Source organism: Mirounga angustirostris, unplaced genomic scaffold (assembly GCF_029215605.1).
Source record: "Mirounga angustirostris isolate CCGP_5_RB_7025 unplaced genomic scaffold, mMirAng1.0.hap1 SCAF_15, whole genome shotgun sequence".
In the NCBI taxonomy this organism is placed as follows: Eukaryota; Metazoa; Chordata; class Mammalia; order Carnivora; family Phocidae; genus Mirounga; species Mirounga angustirostris.
The window spans coordinates 87,561,993-87,582,909 of record NW_026991723.1 but is presented as its reverse complement, the minus strand read 5'-3'; the positions used below and the strand labels follow the sequence as shown (position 1 = coordinate 87,582,909).

General features: G+C 57.2%; 1 protein-coding gene across 2 annotated transcripts; it reads left to right on the top strand.

Moving 5' to 3' along the window:
* The first annotated feature begins 2,962 nt into the window (after nt 1-2,962).
* Nucleotides 2,963-19,959, top strand: CUNH9orf50 (chromosome unknown C9orf50 homolog). Of its 2 annotated transcripts, none has more exons than XM_054509091.2 (6): nt 2,963-3,527; nt 3,826-3,907; nt 4,011-4,124; nt 6,709-6,869; nt 8,778-8,952; nt 9,260-19,959. In XM_054509091.2, the coding sequence occupies exons 1-5, from the start codon at nt 3,086-3,088 to the stop codon at nt 8,822-8,824; spliced, it is 846 nt and encodes a 281-aa protein (XP_054365066.1). In that variant the 5' UTR covers nt 2,963-3,085; the 3' UTR covers nt 8,825-8,952; nt 9,260-19,959. The 2 variants fall into 2 exon arrangements, with proteins under 2 accessions (XP_054365066.1, XP_064435882.1); XM_064579812.1 differs by having other exon boundaries at nt 2,964-3,527; nt 6,706-6,869.
* Nucleotides 19,960-20,917: the final 958 nt, after the last annotated feature.

Sequence of the window (20,917 nt, the reverse complement as noted above, 5' to 3'; positions counted from 1 at the left end):
CCCCAACGGGCTCCCTGCTCAGCGGGGAGTCTGCTTCTCCCTCTGCCTGCAGCTCCCCCTGCTTGTGTTCCCTCTATCAAATAAATTAAAAAAAAAAAATGTGTAGGATATAGCAGGTCAAGCCTTCACCCCAGTGCCTGCAGTGAAATGATAAACTCATTTTTCCTAAACCGATGCCCTGGTCTTAGATTTAGAGTGCCCTTTTCTGGGAGAAGGAGATTTGCACACAGGAGATTCTTAAAAGTGTGTTTGCCGGAGTGCCTCAGTTAAGCTTCTGCCTTCGGCTCCAGTCGTGGGCCCAGGGTCCTGGAATCGAGCCCCGCATCGGGCTCCCTGCTCAGCGAGGAGCCTGCTTCTCCCTCTCCCTCTGCCTGCAGCTCCCCCTGCTTGTGCTCTCTCTCTGTCAAATAAATAAATAAATAAAATCTTAAAAAAAAAAAAAAAGTGTGTTTGCTCTGACAAAATGAAAGCTATGGGGGGGGGGGGGCGGGCAGAGTGCTGACTGCTGTTGAGTCCCCCAAATCTGTGTATGTATATATTATATGGCATCCTCTCCACAGTACTCCAGGTCAGACTTGGTTCCCCTGACCTGGGCCCTTCTCCCAAGCTTCATTGTCCATGTCTCTAAGGGAAGGGGATTAATCCTGAAAAATCTCAATTGCTGGGTGTGTCTATAATCTTCTTTTGGGGGCAGCTCTGAGCCCAGCTCTTTTAGGGGTGCCTAAAAATCCACCCCCACCTTTTTTTTCCTATCAATGGAAGAGAAAGTCCCTTCCCTACACCTGGACTCTGAGGCCTTTCCAGATCTGGATAGCCCCGACCTCAAAGCCTCTTGCATCTCTGAATTCCCAAGCCTTGCACACAGTAGTTGGTCAAGAAACATTTGCAGCATGCAAGAGCTGGAGGGCTCCTTAGAAATCGTCTAGTTAGTCCGGTGTTCCTCATCCATTTTTTAAAAAAAAACCCACATGCTCTTAGAATAAATATAAAAAATGTTCACCTTTCCCACTCGATAGTCTAACTTCCTGAGGAGGTATATGCCCTTCCATCGCTCGTTGAGTATTTGCAGAGAATGGAAATGCATCAGCTATGATGCCTCCTCCAGGCAGACTCATAAAACTGTAACATGATACCATGCCAGCGAAATTACTGGTCCAAACAATCCTTCTCCCCCACTCAAGTTTCACAGTACAGACTCCTCCCAGCCAAGAGTCCCAGATGGAGCCCTGAGAACGGACAGACTCGTCCAGCATTGCATAGCAAACAGAAGCAGAGCCTGGATTTGAAATCGGTTCCCTTCCAGGCCCACTGCCTTCTTACTGTTGTACTTCCAGAGCTGCCCAGCCCAAACTTGACCCACCTGGGCCTCCCAGACCCAGAGAGGGGAGTGGAACCCTGGGCCCTCCACCCCTGGCTTGGGCCTGGTTGCCCTTGTCAGGGGTTCCACCACCCCTTTGTGAGTGCAGCCTTGACTTCCTGAGCACAAAGCCCCACCTTTGAGAGCTGTTCCTCCCATGGCCTTGGGTGAGGGGCGGATCACAATGACCCTGAAGAGGCCCAGGAGGCAGCAAGGAGGGTCCAGCAGAGGGATCAGGCTGGGAAGATGGGCTCTCCCAAGGACCAGCCCACTGGTTAGGGGGCTCTAAACTCAAGGGACCTTCTCTGGACCCACCCAGAAGCCCCCTGCGGTGAGTGTGACACCAGGAGCCAGCTCAGAGCTGACAACAATCTGGGAGTGGGGTGTGATAGGGAGGAAGCAGGCTCCAAGACCCCCCAGTGTCAGTAGCTGGGGGCAAGTGTGGGGCTCTGTCTCCCAAAGGGCAAGTTTGTTAAAAATATGTGTCTTGGGGCTCTTGGCTGAGTAGCTCTGGTAGAGCTTGCCACTCTTGATCTCGGGGTTGTGAGTTCGAGCCCCACGTTGGGGGTAGAGATTACTTAAAAATAAAATCTTAAAAAAGAAAATATATGTCGGGGCGCCTGGGTGGCTCAGTCGGTTAAACGGCTGCCTTCGGCTCAGGTCATGATCCCAGGGTCCTGGGATCGAGCCCCGCATCGGGCTCCCTGTTCAGCGGAGAGCCTGCTTCTCCCTCTCCCTCTGCCTGCCTCTCTGCCTACTTGTGCTCTCTATCTCTCTGTCAAATAAATAAATAAAATCTTTAAAAAAAAAAAAAAAGAAAGAAAAGATATGTCTTGGCCCCACCCCAGACCTACTGAGTCAGAACCTGGGGCATCTGTATTTTCAACAAGCTCTCCACCCAAGGGGCCCTGAGGCCCCAGCAGGACTGGGCAACGGCTGGGCAGGTCTCTCCTTTGGAGCTGGTTCCAGGTTTCCTAATTCCCAGGGGAGTGCTAATAGCATAATAGGACTTGAACACTCCAATGGGCTAAGTCACAAAGGAGCAGGTGCTCTGTTATCCCCATTCTACAGATAAGGGCACTGAGAGAAGTTAACCAGCTGGCTTGTCCAAGTTTGCAAAGCTAATAAGTAGTGGGACTCAGACTAAATCCTAAATAATAATAATTTTAAAATAGGGCGCCTGGGTGGCTCAGTTGATTAAGCGACTGCCTTCGGCTCAGGTCATGAACCTGGAGTCCCCGGATCGAGTCCCACATCGGGCTCCCTGCTTGGCGGGGAGTCTGCTTCTCCCTCTGACCCTCCCCCCTCTCATGCTCTCTGTCTATCTCATTCTCTCTCTCAAATAAATAAATAAAATCTTAAAAAATAATAATAATTTTAAAATAATAACAATAGTAATAGCAGCTAGCCTTTCGTTGAGCACGTACAGCGTGCCTGGCACTATTCTATGCCATTTACATGCGCTCCCACACCTAAACGCCCCCAGCAACGCAGAAAGGTGTGTACGCTTACGTGACCATTTTGCAGGTGAGGAAACAGAGGCTGGGCGAGCGCTGGCCTGAAGCCGCTCGCTGCCTGACGAGGCAGCGGTGTTACCCCCGGGCCACAAGGACCCCCCCTCCGGGCACTATGGTCTGGGGGCTGGCCTATGCCCTCCTCTTCACTTGGCACGGCACCCACCCCGCCCCACTGGCGTGAGGATGCCCTGAGCTGAGCGCAGGGCCAGACATGCCCCGGCGTCCCCCCAACCCCGGGACCCAGCAGGTGGCGCCCGAGGGGCTCCCCGGCGACGGCGCTCGCCGAAGGAGAGACGCGCGACTGCCCAGGCTGCCCCTGCCCCAGCTCCGCGGGTCCCCCGGCGGCTTGAGGGCCTCGGAGGGCGGCGGCGCGTGGTGGCCGGGCGGCTCCTCGCACCCAGAGCAGGGGCTGGGCGTCAGGAGCCCCTCGCCGCGCCTGCCCGCCCTGCCCGCCCTGGCCCCGCGGGCGGCGCAGAACCGGACAAGGCGGAGGTCGCTCCTGCTCCTGGCCGGGCGCCCGGGGCCTGGAGAGCGCGAGGATCCCTGCCGGGGTGCGGCCACCCTGCCCGCCCTCCTAGGAGAGTTCCTCCCCAGCGGGTTCCGGGAGCTCCTGCATCAGCTGGGCGCGGAGCGCGCGGAACGCCCGCCGCCGAGTGAGGCGCCGCCGGGGACCCCAGGGGGCGGGGCAAGGGCGGGGCAAGGGCGGGGCAAGGGCGGGGCAAGGGCGGGGCAAGGGCGGGGCGGAGCCATTTCCGGGATGATCCCAGCTCCTGTTAGTGGAGTAGGCCTGGCAGAGTCCCGGCAACTACCCCTCGAGGGCGGGTCTACCATTGCCCCTCTTGTACAGTTGAGGAAACCGAGGCCCAAGGCCCTATAACTAGGAAGAGCCTAGTAAGGACTGTCCCCAAGCGAAGGCTCATATAGCTATTTCCACCTCCTCCTGGTTCCCAGCACCCTCGGCATCACAACCAAAAAGGAGTGTGTCAGAGCACTGCCACCAATCGCCCCGGTGTCCCCAACTTCCAGACCTGCGGTAAGTGTCAAGTTACCCGCTGATGGGGACAGGGTTGCCAACAGTGCTCCTAGGATGGGGGACCCCGACCACTCATGCCAGGTGTGGCTTGTTTGTCTTCAAGGGGCCAGTCATCGTACTTCCAGAATAGTCTTAAGAAGATTTTGCTCCATCAGATACCTGCCCTGGGGACCCTGAGGAGAGATCACTCACAGTTCACCCTCAAGAAGGCCAACCAGTGAGTTACAGGAGACTGGCGGTAGGGGGATGGGAAGAAAGAGCATTTCTTCTTTTCTTTCCTCTTGTCTCTCATCCATGAATTTATCCATCTGTCCACCTGTACATCCGTCTATGTGTCCACGTGAATCAGGTCTTCTGACAAACCATTCATAATCCATCCATGAATCCACCCATCCATCTATCCATCTATCCATCTATCCATCCATCTATCCATCCATCCATCTATCCACTTATCTATCAATACATAGATCTATCCCAGAGCAGGCCTCCTCCCAACCTATCCAAGGATTATCCATCAACATCTATGAATCCATCCACCCATTCATCAGGTCTTCTGCCAACATATTCATAATCCATCCATGAATCCATTCAGATATTCCTGCTCCCATTCACCTATCCATCCTTGCATACATCTTCTCTGTGAACCAGGTCTTCTACAACCCATCCATGAATCTCTCCATCCATCCATTCATCCATCCATTCATCCATCTAGCCAGTCATCTTTCTAACCAGAAACTCTGATGATTCTATCCACCCATCCATGAATCCAATGATCAGTCATCTACAAATCCTCCCATGCAATTGTAAATCCAGGGTACTGTCCATCTATAACTTGTCATGAAGCCATCTACGAGTCCACATACTCACCATATACAGAGTCATTCATCCACCATCCATACATCTACCCATCTTCCTAACATCCAGTCCTTCTATTCAGACCTTTTCATTAACTCATTCATGAGTCCATCTATCCATCCACCCACCCACCCAATCTTCCATCCTTTCACCCATCCCACCGTTCATTCGTCCATTTCTTCCTCTTTTATTAGGTTTTACTATATGTCAGATATTGGGAGAAATGAGATAAGGGATGGAGATATAGGAGAAGAGCCTTGGGCATTAGAGCTTACCTGGACCTCGATGCCATAGCTCTAATGAAGGGGAAAAAGAATGCAGAAAAAACTCCTTCAGCATAAACAGGCTTAAACCGAGGTGAAAGGTGAAGAGCATTGCCCATGAGTTTTTAAGACCAAAGAGAGTAAATACCCAACATACATGCCATTCCTTCTCCTTCTGGACCCATGGCTGACAGTACTATTTGATCCCAGCATTTTTCCCCCACTGGGCCTCGAACCCTTCCGGACACAGTGCTCCAGGAAGACACCACCGATGGCTCAGAGAAGGTGCCAGAAGTGAAACACATTTGCCAAGCCAGGAACTTTAAATCAATCAAATAAACACACTACGTCTCACAAGATATAATAAATAAAAGTATGGAACTCATTATCTCAAATATGACAAACAGCAGGGGTGGACACAGTCACGGTGTTTCACATTTAAGAGCTAATACTTGAGTACCTCGTGGTGTGTGAGATTCCCTGGTAGGCCCTGCAGGGGACACCAGGGTGCATGGGAATGGGCTCCAGCAGCCTCTGATAGGAGAAGCTGAGATCTCAGTCCCCTGGGCAGAGCCAGGGTGCACCTGTGTCTAGCCCTGAGGCCAGCACGGACCAGGGCTTGATAAGCAGACAACTGTTGGATCACTAGGTCTGGGACATCTTCCGACCGCCTGGCTCTTTTGTGGGCTGATGAAAGTATCCCTTACGTGTCCACACAGACATAAAGATGTAGTCAGATAAATGGATGCAGATACATCAATATGTGTGTCCTTAAGGTTGAACGTGGCATTTCTGAATAACAGAGCCATGGGTGGATCAAGCAGGCCCTCCCGCAGCCTTGCCCTTGAGGCTGAAATTAATAAATATAACAATAACAGAATGCCCTTTACTCAGCGTGGGCCCCATGCCAGGCCTTGTACTAGATGCCTCCCATAAGTTATTTGATACTTACCAAACTCTTATAAGGATGCTATTATCATGTTTACACTATATAATACATAATTGAGAGGGGAAAACTGCAAAACGGAGGACTCGAGTGTGGTCTGCCCAAACTCACATGCGTGGGTAGAGGTGTAGCTGAGACTGATGATTATAAGAACAGTTTGAAGTCACAGATGTTTACTCTGGGCACCACACACCCTGGGTGGAGAGCTTTGGCACCCATTTCATCTTGCCACCCCGTGTGGTGGGCACAAGGATGATCCCCATTTTACAGATAAAGAAACTGAGGCTTAAAAGAGTTAGGGTTGAAACCCAGGCCTTCTTGACGCTCAAGTTCACATCCTTCTTCTCTCTGCTGAATTGCTCGATATATAGGATTGCCAGCTCTGGAACTAAGATTCAAATCTTGGCTCAAGGAAAAAAAAAAAAAATCTTGGCTCTACCCGTTACCAGCTGTGTGACCTTGGGCAAGTTGCAAAACATCTCTGTGCTGTGGTTTGCTCATCTGTAAAATGAGAATAATGATCATGTTTCCCCGGTTGTGCGGGTGTGACGGGCTAATGCATGCTGCATGCATGATCCACTGCCTGGCAGGCATGAAGTACTCCCAGAAAAGGCGAGCTACTGTGGTGTCAGGATACACAGCGAGGGCTGGTCCAGTGGACATGGGTTGTTGGGGTGGAATGTGGGGCTGGGGGCTCAGCCTTGAGCCTCCCCTGCCCCTCTCGTCTCTCTCAGCAGGCCCCACGGTGCACAGGCCCCCAAGCTCAAGGCTGTGCTCACCCACAGCTCCTTGGGGGAAAGCTCGGGACAGCGCAGACGGTTTTGCCCCTTCCGAGTGCGATTCGCCGATGAGACCCTGCGGGACACAGCGCTCCGTTACTGGGAGCGCAGCTGTGCAGGTAAGCAGACAGGGCGGGGAGCCCCAGGACTCCAGAAAGTTCCAGCCTGGAGCCCAGAGAGCAGAGACTGTGGCCCTGGGTCCTGGGAGTAAGGGCCAGCCTGCAGAGGCTAGGAATCCACTGACTCTGCCGAGAAGTGTCAGGAGGGCCTCAAAGACCAAGTAGAGGGTCCGAGGTCCTGCAGAGGTGTCCCAACGTGGGTGGCACCGGGGAGCGTCACAGCGGAGGAAACAATGGCTGCCCAGGCCTGGCCACCACTGAAGGCTTTCTTGCTGCCACGGGTTCCCACGTGCCACATCTGCCCACCTCGGAACAGGCACCCACAGCCTCCTGACTCCCACGTCTGGCCCCCTCCGTGGCCTACAGGGGCTGAAGAAGGTGGCAGGGCACCTAAAGCATCTTCTTCCCATATCCATGAAGGCCTGCCTGGATGAGGAGTTGCCCAGAAAGGTCCAGAATATCAAACCTTCTCTCTGGGGAAGTCTGGCACTGGCTGGTCCAGCAAAGAAGCTAGGAACCACCAGGCCCAGGTTCTGAGATGGAAGTTTGCCCTCGGCTCCTTGGGGATGGATGTGGTGGTGTCTGCCTTGGCACGGTTTCCAGTGTTTTCTGAAGTGGGTGTCAAGAAGCAGGTGGGAAGAATGCGTGTCCTTGCTCTGGTATAACCTTTTACCAATCCCCCCGCCCCTCTCTCCATCAGCCCAGCCTCTTCGCTTCTCAGGAGCTAGCAGCCCCAGGGCCTCCAAGAGCTTGCATCTATTTATTGACCAACTACTGTGTGCAGTTTCAGGAAACGTGGCTATTCCAAAGCCTAGCTGTGGGTAAAGCCCTAAAATCCAGGATCTTTGCTGATTCAGGAGGGACCCTACCCAGGCCCCTTAGCGTCATAGGAAGTTGGAAATAGAAGCTGCAGTTTTGTCCAGTTTCTTGTTGTTTGACGGGGAAGCCAAAGCTTCCGAGAGCAGGTGACACAGCAGCCGAGAAGAGACGCCGGGGTGCCCCCAGGGAGAAACCGTTTCATGGGAATGGCAGCTAGCTAGCTCAGGAGAAGCTTCCTTGGGGGCCAGTGGCCGCAGGAGCTGTGGTCACATCCCAGGGCACCAGAGTGGGGCTCTCTCGGCTGACTGCTTCCCAGCCCTTTCCATCCTGAGGCAGCCGTTGGGGAACTTGGGGCCCCTGACCAGCTGGAAGGGCAGCTCTCGGGCAGGAAAGACTCCTAGCCCCTCCATCCCTGCAGGAGTCTCACCATTGTCTCTGGATTTCCACGGTGGTGTGACTGGCCTTCCCATTATGGGAAAGAAGGCCCATTTGGGGCTGCAGTAGGAGTGGGTATGTGGGGGGGGGCACAGTTTGGGTAATAAAGGCAGAAACAGTCACGCAAGATAGTTTTAAAACCTGAGCCTTCTCTGGAGGCAGCCATAAGGCACTGGGGAGCCTTGGGTTGCCATGGAGATGGGGCTGTGCCCAGCCTTGCCTGCCAGAGAGGGAGGAGGGGAGAGTGGGGGTGTTGGTACACCCCCCCACCCCGGGTAGAGATCTCACTGGAGTTCTCTCTCCTCCAGTCCGGCAGGGTACCATCGAGAATGGGATAGCTCCCCGGTCAACGACATCAGAAGGGGTGTTCGGGAGTGTCAGGAGATGGCTGGAGAGTTTGTCCAAAGCCCTGTGCCCCAGGGCCAAGGAGGAGGTCATGGCCAACATCTCGTTCGGCTGGGACTGCCCTGGCCTGTGAGGCTTTGGGGAAGGGGACAGGATTCATAGGCATTGCCAGGCACCCCCTCCTCACCCTGTAGACGACCCCACCCAGCAGCGGGCAGCCTAAGGGTCGGTGGCCTTGAGGGCCCTGCCAGCCATGGGTGGACGTGGGATTCAGGGTCCATGCAGCTCACGGGCTCCTGTCCCCCTCAGGCCCATCCAGGAGCCACCGGGTCACCTCTCTGAGGATGCCTCCGTGAAGAGCAGCCTGCCCTGCATCCCCAGGACCACCACACAGAGGCCACGAGGTGACCTCCAAACCTTGCTGGACACTGACAACATCCTGGGGCAGGTGGGCAAATCGCCCTGCTCCTGGAGCCGGAAGCTGGTGAGTGCCTGCTGACAGCCAGCCACCTGGAGAACCCCTGCCCAGTGGGGTGGCTGGGGTACCGGGTGAAGCCTCCCTGCATGTGGCTAAGGGCTGGGCTCTCGCACTGAGCTGGGTTCCGATTCCCAGCCCCATACTTGCAAGCGCTGGGGTCTTTTTGCATTTGCATTCCCTCATCTGTACAATGGGGCTGACCCCTGTGCCTGCCCCCTTGGGCTGGGATATAGAATCCCCCTGGGCCCAGGGAGCCACATCTCTGGCCCAGAGGGACCCCACAGCCTCCAGCTGGTCCTCCTGGTCTCTGTAGGAATCCTTCCTGCCCAGCTTGGTGCTGCACACAGTCCTGAAGCGAGGATGCCCTAAAGGCTACCAGCCCCTCCTGCCTTCCATGACACCACAGGAGGCTCCCAAGTGAATGGCTACTGGAGCCCAAGCCCGCGCATGGTCGCGGGCAGGGGGTGAGGAGAGGCCTTTCTCACCCCACAAATAAACATGCATTCCAGATGGCTGGGACCTGCTACCATGTCTCACCCCACAAGCCTCTCTAGGTGCCAGGGCTCCTGGACCAAGGAGAGGGAGAGGACAAAGTCATGGCTGGGATGAGGCTGAGGGGTGGGGGCAAGCCATTGTCAGGTGCCAGGACTTGTTCCAGGTGATCCCCTCTTCTGGAAGGGGGGAGGCCCTGCCACACACTTCAAACCTGGGACCAAGCTTCTGTCAACCTAGATCAACCCACACCTGAAACAGGCCCGTGCCCTGAGCCCCGGCCCCAGCTTCCATCTTTGACTGGAACCAAAGGCTACTTGCTGACCTCCACTGGGCAATGAGGGTGTCCAGACTCCAGCGGGGTGGACAAACGTTTGTCTTCTGCATTCCCCAGGTCCCTGGAGGGCAAGCATCCAGAGTGGGTGGGGACCAGCTGTTTCTCTCCTAGTGGTGGAGGGAGGAAGAGTGGGCAGTGTTTAAAATCACATCAGGGGGTGGCAAAAGACCAGGTGGCGTTGGTCTGACCGCTGCACTGACTCAGCATCGCCAGCCCCATACTCCCGGCGGCCAGGTTTGGCCCTGCCACACCTGGGTGTCAATCTCCTCGGCAAAGTTTAAAGCCCCCTCCCCTCTGTCCAGGCAGCGCTTTGGCCCCAACCCCTCGCCAAGCCGAGGATCCAGGTCTTTATCGCCACCTCCTGGCCAGTGAGGAAACAGCCACGGAATCCGCACTCAGGCACCCTGCAGAATAGGAAAGGATGGGATGGGGGGTGCTGGGCGGGGACAGGCGGTGGGGATCTTAGGGCCAGGAGGGTCGTGGATGAGGAGGATTTGCTTTGCAGGGGTGCTCTGCCTCCAGAAGAAAGGCCACAGATGAAGGCAGTTTGGAGAAACCCTGTGGGGGATGGGATGGGCGCAACGCTACAAACTCCCCTTCCCTGGGGACTGAATGGGGTTTCGATCCCAGGGATGACTCCCCTTCATCCCCTTTCCTGCGCTTTCACGACACCCCCACCCCGCCCTAGTATTTCCATTTCCTGGGGAGCCTGATTCTACCGCGCCCCCAGCCCCGTGACCTTGCGCCGCCCGCCTCGCCCTCTCTGAGCCTCAGTTTCTCCCCAAGGGCCGCGGCGGGCCCTCGCCCCGCCGCCCGCTGCAGCGCCGCGCCGCGCCCACGCGGGGGCAGTGTTGGCCTGGCTTTGGCGCCGCCCGGTGCCGCCGAAACTTCTCAGCCTCCAGCTCCGGGGTCGCAAACTTTTCCCTCGCGCTGCGCTCGCGGCTCCCGCCCGCGCCCTCCTCCCGCCGCGGGCCCGCGCCGCCGCCCCCCACCTGCCCCGGGGTCGCGGCGGGGCCTGGGGGGGACGCCCCGCTCCCCACCCCACCCCCCTACTTCTCCTTGCTGCCTTCGGTTGCCATTAAGCCAGAAACTGCTAAGCTGGCCACGCGCGGCCAACTACGAGCCTGGAAATCGAGGCCCGCGTGGAGCGCACGGGGGATGGGGGCGGCCGGGACCAGGCCCCCCGCGGCGTCTGGGGCGGGGCGAGGGGCGCCCCGTTGCGAGCTGCTTACACCCCCCCCACCCCACCCCACCCCGGTCCCGCCCCTCCCCGCGCGGGGCTCCGCTCTTGCTCTCGGGCGGGCCTGCTCTCCTGCCCTCTCTCCGCCCTCCCTCTCCTCCCCGACAGCGTGGATTCTGTGTCCAGAGGACCTTGAGCGTGGGCCCTGAGCCTCGCACCTGCCACTCAGCACAGACACGCACACAGGGACACCCGCCCACAGGCCCACTGGACGCAGGGCGCACGGGCCAACACACACACACACACCGCAGAGAAACACCGGAGACACCCAAACATCAGACACACGATAGAGACACCAGAGAAACGCGGCACAGAGACGCCGGGCACACGAAGACCCAGAGCACACACAGCTAGAAGCGCACTCACTCACGCATAGCCTCCCAGTGACCCCCGGCCCCCAAATTCCCGGTTGTCTTCCCCACTGCTTGGGTCAGCCATGCCCCTGAGTGTACTTGAACCCGGGGTGAGCAGCCAGGAGGGCGGGGAGGAGGGAGGGAGTGCTGGGTGGGGCTGGACCCCTTTCCAGCGGCCCCCAGGTTCTCAGTCTCTCACTCCTCCCTGACAGCACCCAGGGTCCTCTCCACAGGGGTCCCAATAAGGCCCTTTTTACTGGGACATTTCCACTCAGGGCTGGCAGATGGCCAGCCCCTCCTGGGCTCCAGGCAGCAGCATGTCGGGAAGGCCAGGAAAGTGGCCCTGGTGGCTTCTGCTTCCCCATAACCCTGCCCCCCCCAACGCCCTCCCCATGGGGGGGCAGGGCAGGTGTACTCCCCCCACCACCACCACCACTCATCCCAGCTCTTCCCGTTCCTGTCTGCCATCTCACCCTGAGCAATCATATCCCCCGGATCCCACTCCCTCCCCGCACCGCTGACCCTGCCCTGGGCCCTGTGCAGACCTGTGCCGGCTGGGTCTAGCTGGTGGGTGGCAGAGAGGAAGGAATGATTCCCTATCCAAGGCAAAAGGAAGTGATGGAGAGGCAGGAAAATCACTGCTCCTTTCCCCTGAGTGCTCCCTCCCTCCCTCCTTGGACCTCTCCACCCAGAGGGAGCATCTCCTGAGCCCCGCGTGCTGATAAGGACTCCAAGGCCCAGAGAGGTTAGCGGGATTTGCTGAGGCTCCACAGCTGTGGGAGATGGGATTAGGGCTGCACGTGTCCTGCCCCAGAGCCCAGCCTCCAGCTCTTCTCTCATAAGCTACTCTTCTTTTTTTTTTTTTAAAGATTTTATTTATTTCTTTATTTCACAGAGAGACACAGCTAGAGAGGGAACACAAGCAGGGGGAGTGGGAGAGGGAGAAGCAGGCCCTCTGCCGAGCAGGGAGCCTGATGTGGGGCTCGATCCCAGGACTCTGGGATCGTGACCTGAGCCGAAGGCAGACATTTAACGACTGAGCCACGCAGGCGCCCCATAAGCTACTCTTAGTATAAGTATTCGTTGTTGGGGGAAACCAAAGCCCAGAGAGGTTAAGCTCTTTCTCAAGGTCACACAGATTAAGTGTTGAAGTCAAGAGACTGACCCCAACATACAACTGTGCCTCTTAGCAGGAGCCCATGTCTCCTGCCGAAAGCCCCACAGTGTGGGCTCCCTCTCCCCTGGGGCAAAATGGGGTGATCTGGAGGACCGTTCCTTCCTGGATCCATTCTCCAGCACAAGGGGCACTGGGGCCACCCAGGGCAAGGTCAGGGAGAGAGAGATTTCTCTGGAGCGGGGTGGGGGTGGGCGGTGAAGCCAGCCCTCAGTGGAGCTCTGGGGACAGGAGCTTCCCCACGGACACATCCACTGTCATTGTGCAGACAGTTTGTTGAGCACCTACTGGGTGCCGTGCACATGCTGGGCCCTGGGCACCCAGCAGGCACCAGAATGACCAACTCCGCTCTCAGGAGGCCACAGTCTGGTGGGAGACGTGGACTCAACGGACATTTCCAGGACAGAGTGTCATGCTTTGGTAGGAGGCCCGGGGCTTTGGGAGCACAGAGCGGGGGACCCAAGGCACCGCCCAGGGCATGGGGGGGGACACCTGGGCTCTCCAGGGCCCAGAGGTGGGGGCGCGTGGTGAGACCTGGACAGAGGAACAGGAAGCCGGGGGGGTGGTGACTGACAGTCTTTGCAGTCGGGCTGGTGCCACAATTCTAAACCCCGGTTGGGGGATTTGGGACAAGGGGCTCGGGAGGGCTGTTGACTAGAAAGAGGGAAAGGCTGGTATCCCCCAGCCAAGAGGGGCTGCCCCCTGCTCCTCCCAGCCCCTCTGCCTTTGTCTGCCATTATCTAAATCCCGCCGCCTGTGTCCTCCCCCTCCCCAACATTTCTGCCTCTTTGGGTCCCTTTGTCATTCTCTTCTAAATATGTCCTAAGTGACAGATGGTCTACACCTTCCAGGGGCTCCTGTGGAAGGACATCAGAGCCCTCCACGGAGATAGTGCATGCTGCCACCTCCAAGCAGCCCCGTGTAAGCCTCAACATCCCCTATAAACAGCCTCAGGAAGGGGGGGCGATGCTGGTGGTGGTCATTGTACTTCTGGGACCCACTGGAACCGGTGTTGGGTGCTGGGCAGAGGCCAACCCAGAAGCCGGGATTGGACCCACCAGGTTGGACTCTGGAACCCTCCTGAATGGTGGCACTGAGACCCCAAGAGCAGTAGCCAAGAGCAGCTTGCCTGCTATCCCCCATCATGGGGCCTTGGGGACCACTAATGACTCACCCACCAGGGTTTCCCTGGCTTATTGTGTGTACCTGGCAGCTCTGGGGACCGCAGTGACACCCCCAAGCTCCCAGGGAGCCCCCCACTGGGCTCTGAGCAGACTTCCAGCTCTCCTGGCTGCAGAGCCCAGCAAATCCCCGAAGAATCTCCCTACGGGAACCTGTTGGCCCAGGCACTTTCCAGGCACCTTGAGGACCCAGACTGTGTTCTCCAGGGGAAGATGCCTCCCCGGGTCAGCTCACGGGTGACTTCTAACAGCCACGGCCATTCTGTGGGCGAGCAGGAATCCACAAGAGCTGAGAGTGCAGCCAGGAATCACAGAGGAATAATGACAGGCATTACTGAGCTGGTACCACGTGCAGATGGGGTCTAAAGTCTGCCACCTTTACAGCTTACTTATCCAGGAAGGAGGGCAACACTCTGTGACGAAGGAGGCACTGCCCTAGCCCAATATTACAGAGAAAGAACCCAGGGCACAGAGAGGGTACGTCACTTTCCCGGGGTCACACAGCTACGCTCCAGAGAAGAAACCAGTGGTAAGTGCTGTGACCGGGGAAAGCACAGGCAGGTGTCCCAGGAGCACACAGGGCAGCTGCCTCCTCCAAGGCTGAGTCTTCCTCCTCCTGGAAGCTGGCTCAGATTTCCTCCAGCCCAGAGGGCAGGGCTGTAACCCGCATACACAGGTGGCTGTGGCTGACAAACTCTACCACTCCTCGGTTCCCCTGCTTCCCATTCATTCATTCATTCATTCATTCATTCACAGAACACAGTAATTGAGCATCTACTGCATACCAGGCTCTGTCCTGGGCTCTATGAACAAGAGAGACGGTGTTTCTACTTCAGGGAGCCCCCATCTTGGTGAGGGAGATACGGATGGAGCTGGCTTCCCAGATGTGTGACCCCTGCAGGAGAAGCGTTCTGCACCCCGTTTAATGGTCTTCTGGTGTCATCTTGAAATTGTCCATTTTAAACAAGGGGCCTTGCGTTTTTATTTTGCCCTGGGCCCTGGCAAGTTGTGTGGCTGGTCCTGGACACAGACATTAAACTGTGCACGTGGTGCACGGGGGCCACCCAGACTGCCCAGCAAGAGGGGGTTAGAACCACCTGCAGGTGCACTGGCCTGAAGGCAGGGCACCCCCCTCCCCAAACACACACGGGTTAGACGGCTTGTGGGGAGTTCCAGCTGGCCGGGCAGAGAGACTAAGAGGCCAGAGTGAGGCTGGGGAGAGGAGCAGATCCTGGGAGATGACACCACGGAGTGGGCTTTGTCCTGACCCCAAATCCCTGTCACGGGTCTCTGGATCCCTCAGGGCAGCTCCCTGGGAGCTGGGTCAGCGTCAGGCAGGAGGTCTGGACCAGCAAACCTCCAAAAGGAGTTTAAAAAACAAAAACAAAAACCTAGGAGCACCTGGGTGGCTCAGTGGGTTAAGCGCCTGCCTTTGGCTCAGGTCATGGTCCCGGGGTCCTGGGATCCAGTCCCTCATCCGGCTCCCTGCTCAGGGGAGAGCCTGCTTCTCCCTCTCCCTCTGTCCCTCCCCCCTGCTCATGCTCTCTCTCTCTCTCTCTCTCAAATAAATAAAATCTTAAAAAAAAACACACCCTTGTGTCTGTACTGACTAGATAATGCAGGCATGGGGCACAGCAGGACAGGCAGAAGCCCCAAACTGCTCCCAGCCACCCCCACCCGGCCGTGGTCCTCCTACTCGGTAACCCCATTTCCTGGGCACCTCCCAGAGATATTCTGTGCACATACAAGGAAGTACAGACATGCCTGTATTTTTAAAGATTTATTTGAGAGAGAGAGAGAGCACAAGTGGGTGTAGGGAGGGGCAGAGGGAGAGAGAGTCCCAAGCCGACACCGCGTTGAGGACAGAGCCCCGACGCGGGGCTCAATCTCACAACCCGGAGATCACAACCTGAGCCGAAACCAAGAGTCAGACGCCCAACAGACTGCGCCACCCAGGCGCCCCAACATGCCTCTATTTTTATTTTGTAATGTCAATTTTACCTACGTTCTGTATTGTACACACTACTGTGCACTTAGGGTTCTCACTTCACAATCTGAGATGTCATGGAAAGCTCTTTCAAGGTCATTTAATTTTGTAGATGGAGAAGTGGGGACTGAGTGTCGCACAGGAAGTATGGGTGTCCTGGTCACCCACGCACAGTGCCTGGCCTTGGCCATACACCCAGGCCTCCCCCACGGCCCCTCTCTGGTTCTCATTACAAGGATTGCTGAGAAGGGGGTATTGCGTGATTCCCATTTCTCCAAGGCTCAGAGAGGTGCTGCCATCACCCTGGGGCCACATAGCCCGACCCAGATCGGAAGCCTCAAAGCCACGCTGCCTCCTAGGAGCAGGTTCACCCTCCCCGGGGTGGCACTGCCCCCTTCCCAGATACTCACAACTTCCCCGATGCCAGACGGGGAAGCCCCTCACTTCAGCAGGTAAGAATTGGGCAAAGGACCCTTCTTGCCTGACAGCCGCCGGAATGGAGCCGGTGGGAGTCCCAGCAAGGCCAGTAGGGTCTCACAAGAGGATGCCTGGCCCCGCAAGGCCCCAGCCTTAAGGCCTGAGTCTGTCAGGGAGGGTTGGCATCAGCTGGCTTAATGTGCCTGGGGCTGTGATTCAGCATTTGGGTTCCAAGAGTTATTTTTATTGTGTTTTGTTGATTCAAAGCTTGCCTTTGAAGTCTGTTTTCAAGCCTCCCCATCCTGGAGAAAGGAGCTGGTTTGGATACAACTGTGCAGTGTTGTCTCAGCCTGAAAAATAATACCCCTTGAGTTAGGGGCTCACCGTCCCTGCGCACACATGGCCCCCCATGCGTGGGTGCCCGTGGGGGTCTGCAGGACAGCCTACCACCCACATGCGGGCAGGTAACAGGCAGCCCTCAAAAGTTGTATGAAGAGGGACCCTCCAGGCACAGGGGAGGCTGTCAGTGCTGGATCAAGGGTGCTCAACTTTTGGGGGGTCATGAGACTTTGTGATGAAAGCTAAGGACCTTCTCAGTTCAGAAAAACATACCTACACACAAAGCTTTGCAGTCAATTCCAGGAGCTTCTTGGGCCTTCTGAGACCCCCCTCCCTTCAGTTTAGAGCCCCTTCCTAAAGGAATCTTATTGTCAGCCTTTTAGTAGCTAAAATTGAGCACTTGCTCTGTTTCAGGGGCTCTGCTATGGGGTTTCTCAGATTAACTCATGAATTCCTCATAATTGAGGCACAGAGAGGTTGGGTCACTCACCCAAGGTCACACAGCTCACAAGTGTTTAAGCCAGGATCTAGGCCCAGCCTGTCTGGCCCAGTCAGCACTCCTAACCTAACATCTGCAGATGCGTGCTCTCTCTCTCTCTCTCTCTCTCTCTCTCACACACACACACACACACACCTCTACACACAGAGTGCCAGGCATCTGAGTAAACCTGTGGGTTAGGCCCAGAGAGAGAGAGGAGTACAGAGCCCCAGGTTAAGCGCCCAGGGTCTGGCTTGGGGTCTGGCTGAGCAGGGTGACTGGGGTCCAGAACTTTGTGAGGGTCAGCTGAGACCAACCTGGAGATTCCCCTGGCCTGGGGCCAGCACAGGGACACCCCTGTCAGCAGACTTGATGTTCCCATCAGGGAAGGAACAGACAGTGGGGATCACATGGGCACACACCTCGTTGCAATGATTGCTACCCAGCATGGACTTCTTCCCTTCCCTCTCTCCCTCCTCTCTGCCCCTCTTCCTCCCTCTCCCTTCTTCCTCCTCCCCCATCCATGGCCAAGGATAAGACTTGCCCACCCCCATAAGCGGTTGTGCATCCTGTGGTCAAAATAGCCCAACCCTCTATACAGCACACTTCCGAGAAGCCCAAACCAAGTCTGGGGAGCCCCGTGTTCTCCTTGGGAGGCCTCCCCTTTGCCCACATTAGCTGAGCCCACAGGCCAGGCCGGGTTGCCCAATCTGGGGCCTCTTGCTGCCCCATCCTCCTTCCCCGATGTAGGGAGGACAGGGAATGGCCTTCATCGGCCTTCCAGGCTGGGATTTCCAACATTTGTGGAGTTAAGACCCTAATACTATTTTTCAACAGCTTTTGGTGCTTTAGTAGAATTGAGGGTAAATCTAACTTGCAAATTTTCCCTTTTGAGCTCCCTTTTTCTTTCAGGAGCTCAACAGAGCAGGGTTTAAAACAGGACTGGAGACAGCTCCCTCCTCTCTCCTGCTCCCAGCCAGGGTTCTCCTGAGGTTGGAAGTCCTGGGGTGGTCACTGTGGGCTGGATTCCTAGTCGCCAGCTTTGACTCCCACTGCTTGCCTCCTCTCCCCCCATCCAACACTGACTTGGCCTAGGCAGGCTCCTCCAAGCCCCCAGGTCCTGCCCCCTCTGCCTCCCCCCTGGCTTCTCCCTCCATGCGCCCCGCCTCCCCACTCCCCACTCTAGCAGCAGGCTTCTGGCTTCTTTACTCTCCTGAGCCAAACTCCTTCATGCCCCAGGGCCTTTGCACATGTTTCCCCCTCTGCCTGAAATGTTCTTCTCACCAGCTTCACTGACTCCTACTTAAGATCAGGTTTCCGCTTAGATGTCTCCTCCTCAGGTGAGCCCCCCAGGATCAGAATTGAATAAAGGTAACATGAACAGCACCGACAAACCTTTCTCAGCAGACACTTGAGCTCGGGGAGCGTAGGCACTGAACAGGCCCCAACACACAGCCGGCCACACAGGAGGCCCTCAAGAGACGCCGGGGAAGGGGAGGGGATCCTCTCTGTGGGACTCTTCCTGCTGGGATCTGTGCCTCAGTTTCCCTGCCTATAAAGCGAGGGGGTTGAGTCACAGGCCCACACTTGCCATGTGATGATTTTCTGATGCTCCCTCTGGGTTTCTGGCAAGGATCACACTCATTTCACGGTATGTGACTTCCTTGATTATCTGATTTTCCAGGGAGGAATTTTAAATCTCTGGGTTGGGGTGGCATCTGCCTAATACCCAGGCACCCGTCCCATCCCACCAGCCTGAGTGCACCTGGCATCCTGGGGAGGCCCATTAAAAGTGCCCCCTCTTGGCAGATAAGGGGGGCAGAGAAGCCCTTCAAGGGCTCTGTCTGCATGGCTTGGCCCACGGGGGTGGGTGAAGGGTGGCGGTGGTAGTCCCCCTCTCTGCCACCACAGCTGTCGAGGCGGGCCAGACAGGCCATGTGCAAGGTCTGACTCTGTCATTTCCTGGCCACTGTGGCCCATCCTTCACTTCTCTGTGCCTTGGTGCCTCTGCTGAATAGCCCGCATAGAATAGCACCCCCCAGCTGAGGTTCATGTGCTGACTCAGCAGGTTCCTGGCCTGGGGCAGACACACAGCAAGTGCTCTGGGGGTCAAGGGCTCTCTCTGACTTTCTCACCCACCCCCCTACCGCAGTGGCTAAGCCCCAAGTCCCTGGAGCTAAAAAACTAGGTCAGTACCCAGCCCTGCTACTTAGCCGGCTGTATGACCTCCTGGTGTCTCAGTTTCCCCATCTGTAAAATGGGGGTGATAGATACACCTTCCTCTCAGGGTGCTGCCTGTTGCCAGTGCCAGATCAGCGTCTGCTCTCATTATTCCCAGTCTGGCCTCCCCCTGCTCCGCTCCTGTGTGGTGATCAAGGCAGGGGCAGCGGGCATGAACAGCTGAGTGCAGACTCCACCAAGTGCATCCTGTCCACGGAGCCTGCATCTCGCTGGTTTCCTGGCTATGTGATCTGGGGCAAAACAAGTCCCCTCTCTTGAGCCTCAGGCTGTTCACCTGGGAAAGGATGTCCTTAATCAACCACACTGGGAGGCTTATGTGGGAGAGTGTGTGGTCATTGTCATTCTTACTGTTGTGACATCCGAAAGTAGAGCCATGGGGCTCCTGGGTGTCTGCCTTCGGCTCAGGTCATGATCTCAGGTTCCTGGGATCGAGCCCCCCCCAAATCAGGTTCCCTGCTCAGTGGGGAGTCTGCTTCTCCCTCTCCCTCTGCCTCTCCTCCCTGCTCGTGTGCTTGCTCTCTCTCTCTCAAATAAACAAAATCTTTTTTTTTTTTTAAAGATATTGTTTATTTGACAGAGACACAGCGAGAGAGGGAACACAAGCAGGGGGAGTGGGAGAGGAAGAAGCAGGCTTCCCGCCAAGCAGGGAGCCCGATGCGGGGATCGATCCCAGGACCCTGGGATCATGACCTGAGCCGAAGGCAGCCGCTTAACGACTGAGCCACCCAGGCGCCCCTAAATAAATAAAATCTTAAAAATAATAATAATAAAGTAGAGCCATTTCGCAAGAAGGAATGTGTTCAGCCTCAACCGTGAAGAAGGACAAGCAATGTCGGCTCCCTCTGGCTTCTAGGAAGCTGAGGCCCGAGGGACCCCCCTCCCCCGCCAGCACAGCGGGGTTGGGGGGGGGACGCTGCAGGGGGTCCCTGAGACCGCCCTCCCGCGGGCCGAGTGGGCGCCAGGCGCAGGTGCGTCTCGGTCAGCCCCGGCTCTTCGCCCGATCTCGGGGATCCAAACTTCCCGAGTCTCCCCCGAACGCCCCTCCCGAGAAGGCCCCGCGCCGAGGCCTCCGGGGCAGGGAGGAAGGTGCCCGAGGCACGGAGAAGGGCAGGGACCGGCCCGAAGCCACACAGCCCCGCCCGGCCCGGCGGCGCCGCTCGCGGCCCTGCGCGGACTTGCCCAGCAGGGACGTGCGGGGCCTCCCCGAGGTCCGCGGCCGCCGAGCCACGGGATGAAAGGGGAATCCGCCGAAACCTGCCTCCCTCCCCGGCTCGCCCGCCCCTTCCGCAACCGGATCTGGCTGGGGGCGCCGGGCTTTGATGTCGGCGCAGAGCCCCCCCCCCCCCCCCCCCCCGGCCCGGCCGGCTCGGGAGCCTCCGGGAGGCCGACTTGAAAGGGCAGCCGCGGCCGTCCACAGCCTTCCCCGGGCCCGCCCGAAGGAGGCGGGGAGGGGGCCGCGGGTGGCGGCCAGCCCGGTCCAAGGAGCGGGAGGGCGGGCCGTCCTCGGCGTTCAAGGCCCTGCTTCCGCCACCCGTTGCCACGCTTCCACTCGGCCCCCGGGTTTGTACAGAATGACTGTGGTTCCCAGGTATTGCCCCATCTCGGGCCCTAGCACTCAATGTTCCAACGGCCAGAAACACCCTTCCTGTCTTTGACTCCCCGGCCTTGGGTTCAGCTCCTCTCTCTGGGCTTCAACTCTCGATGTGGGCTTTCCCAGAAACCGCGCCCCCAT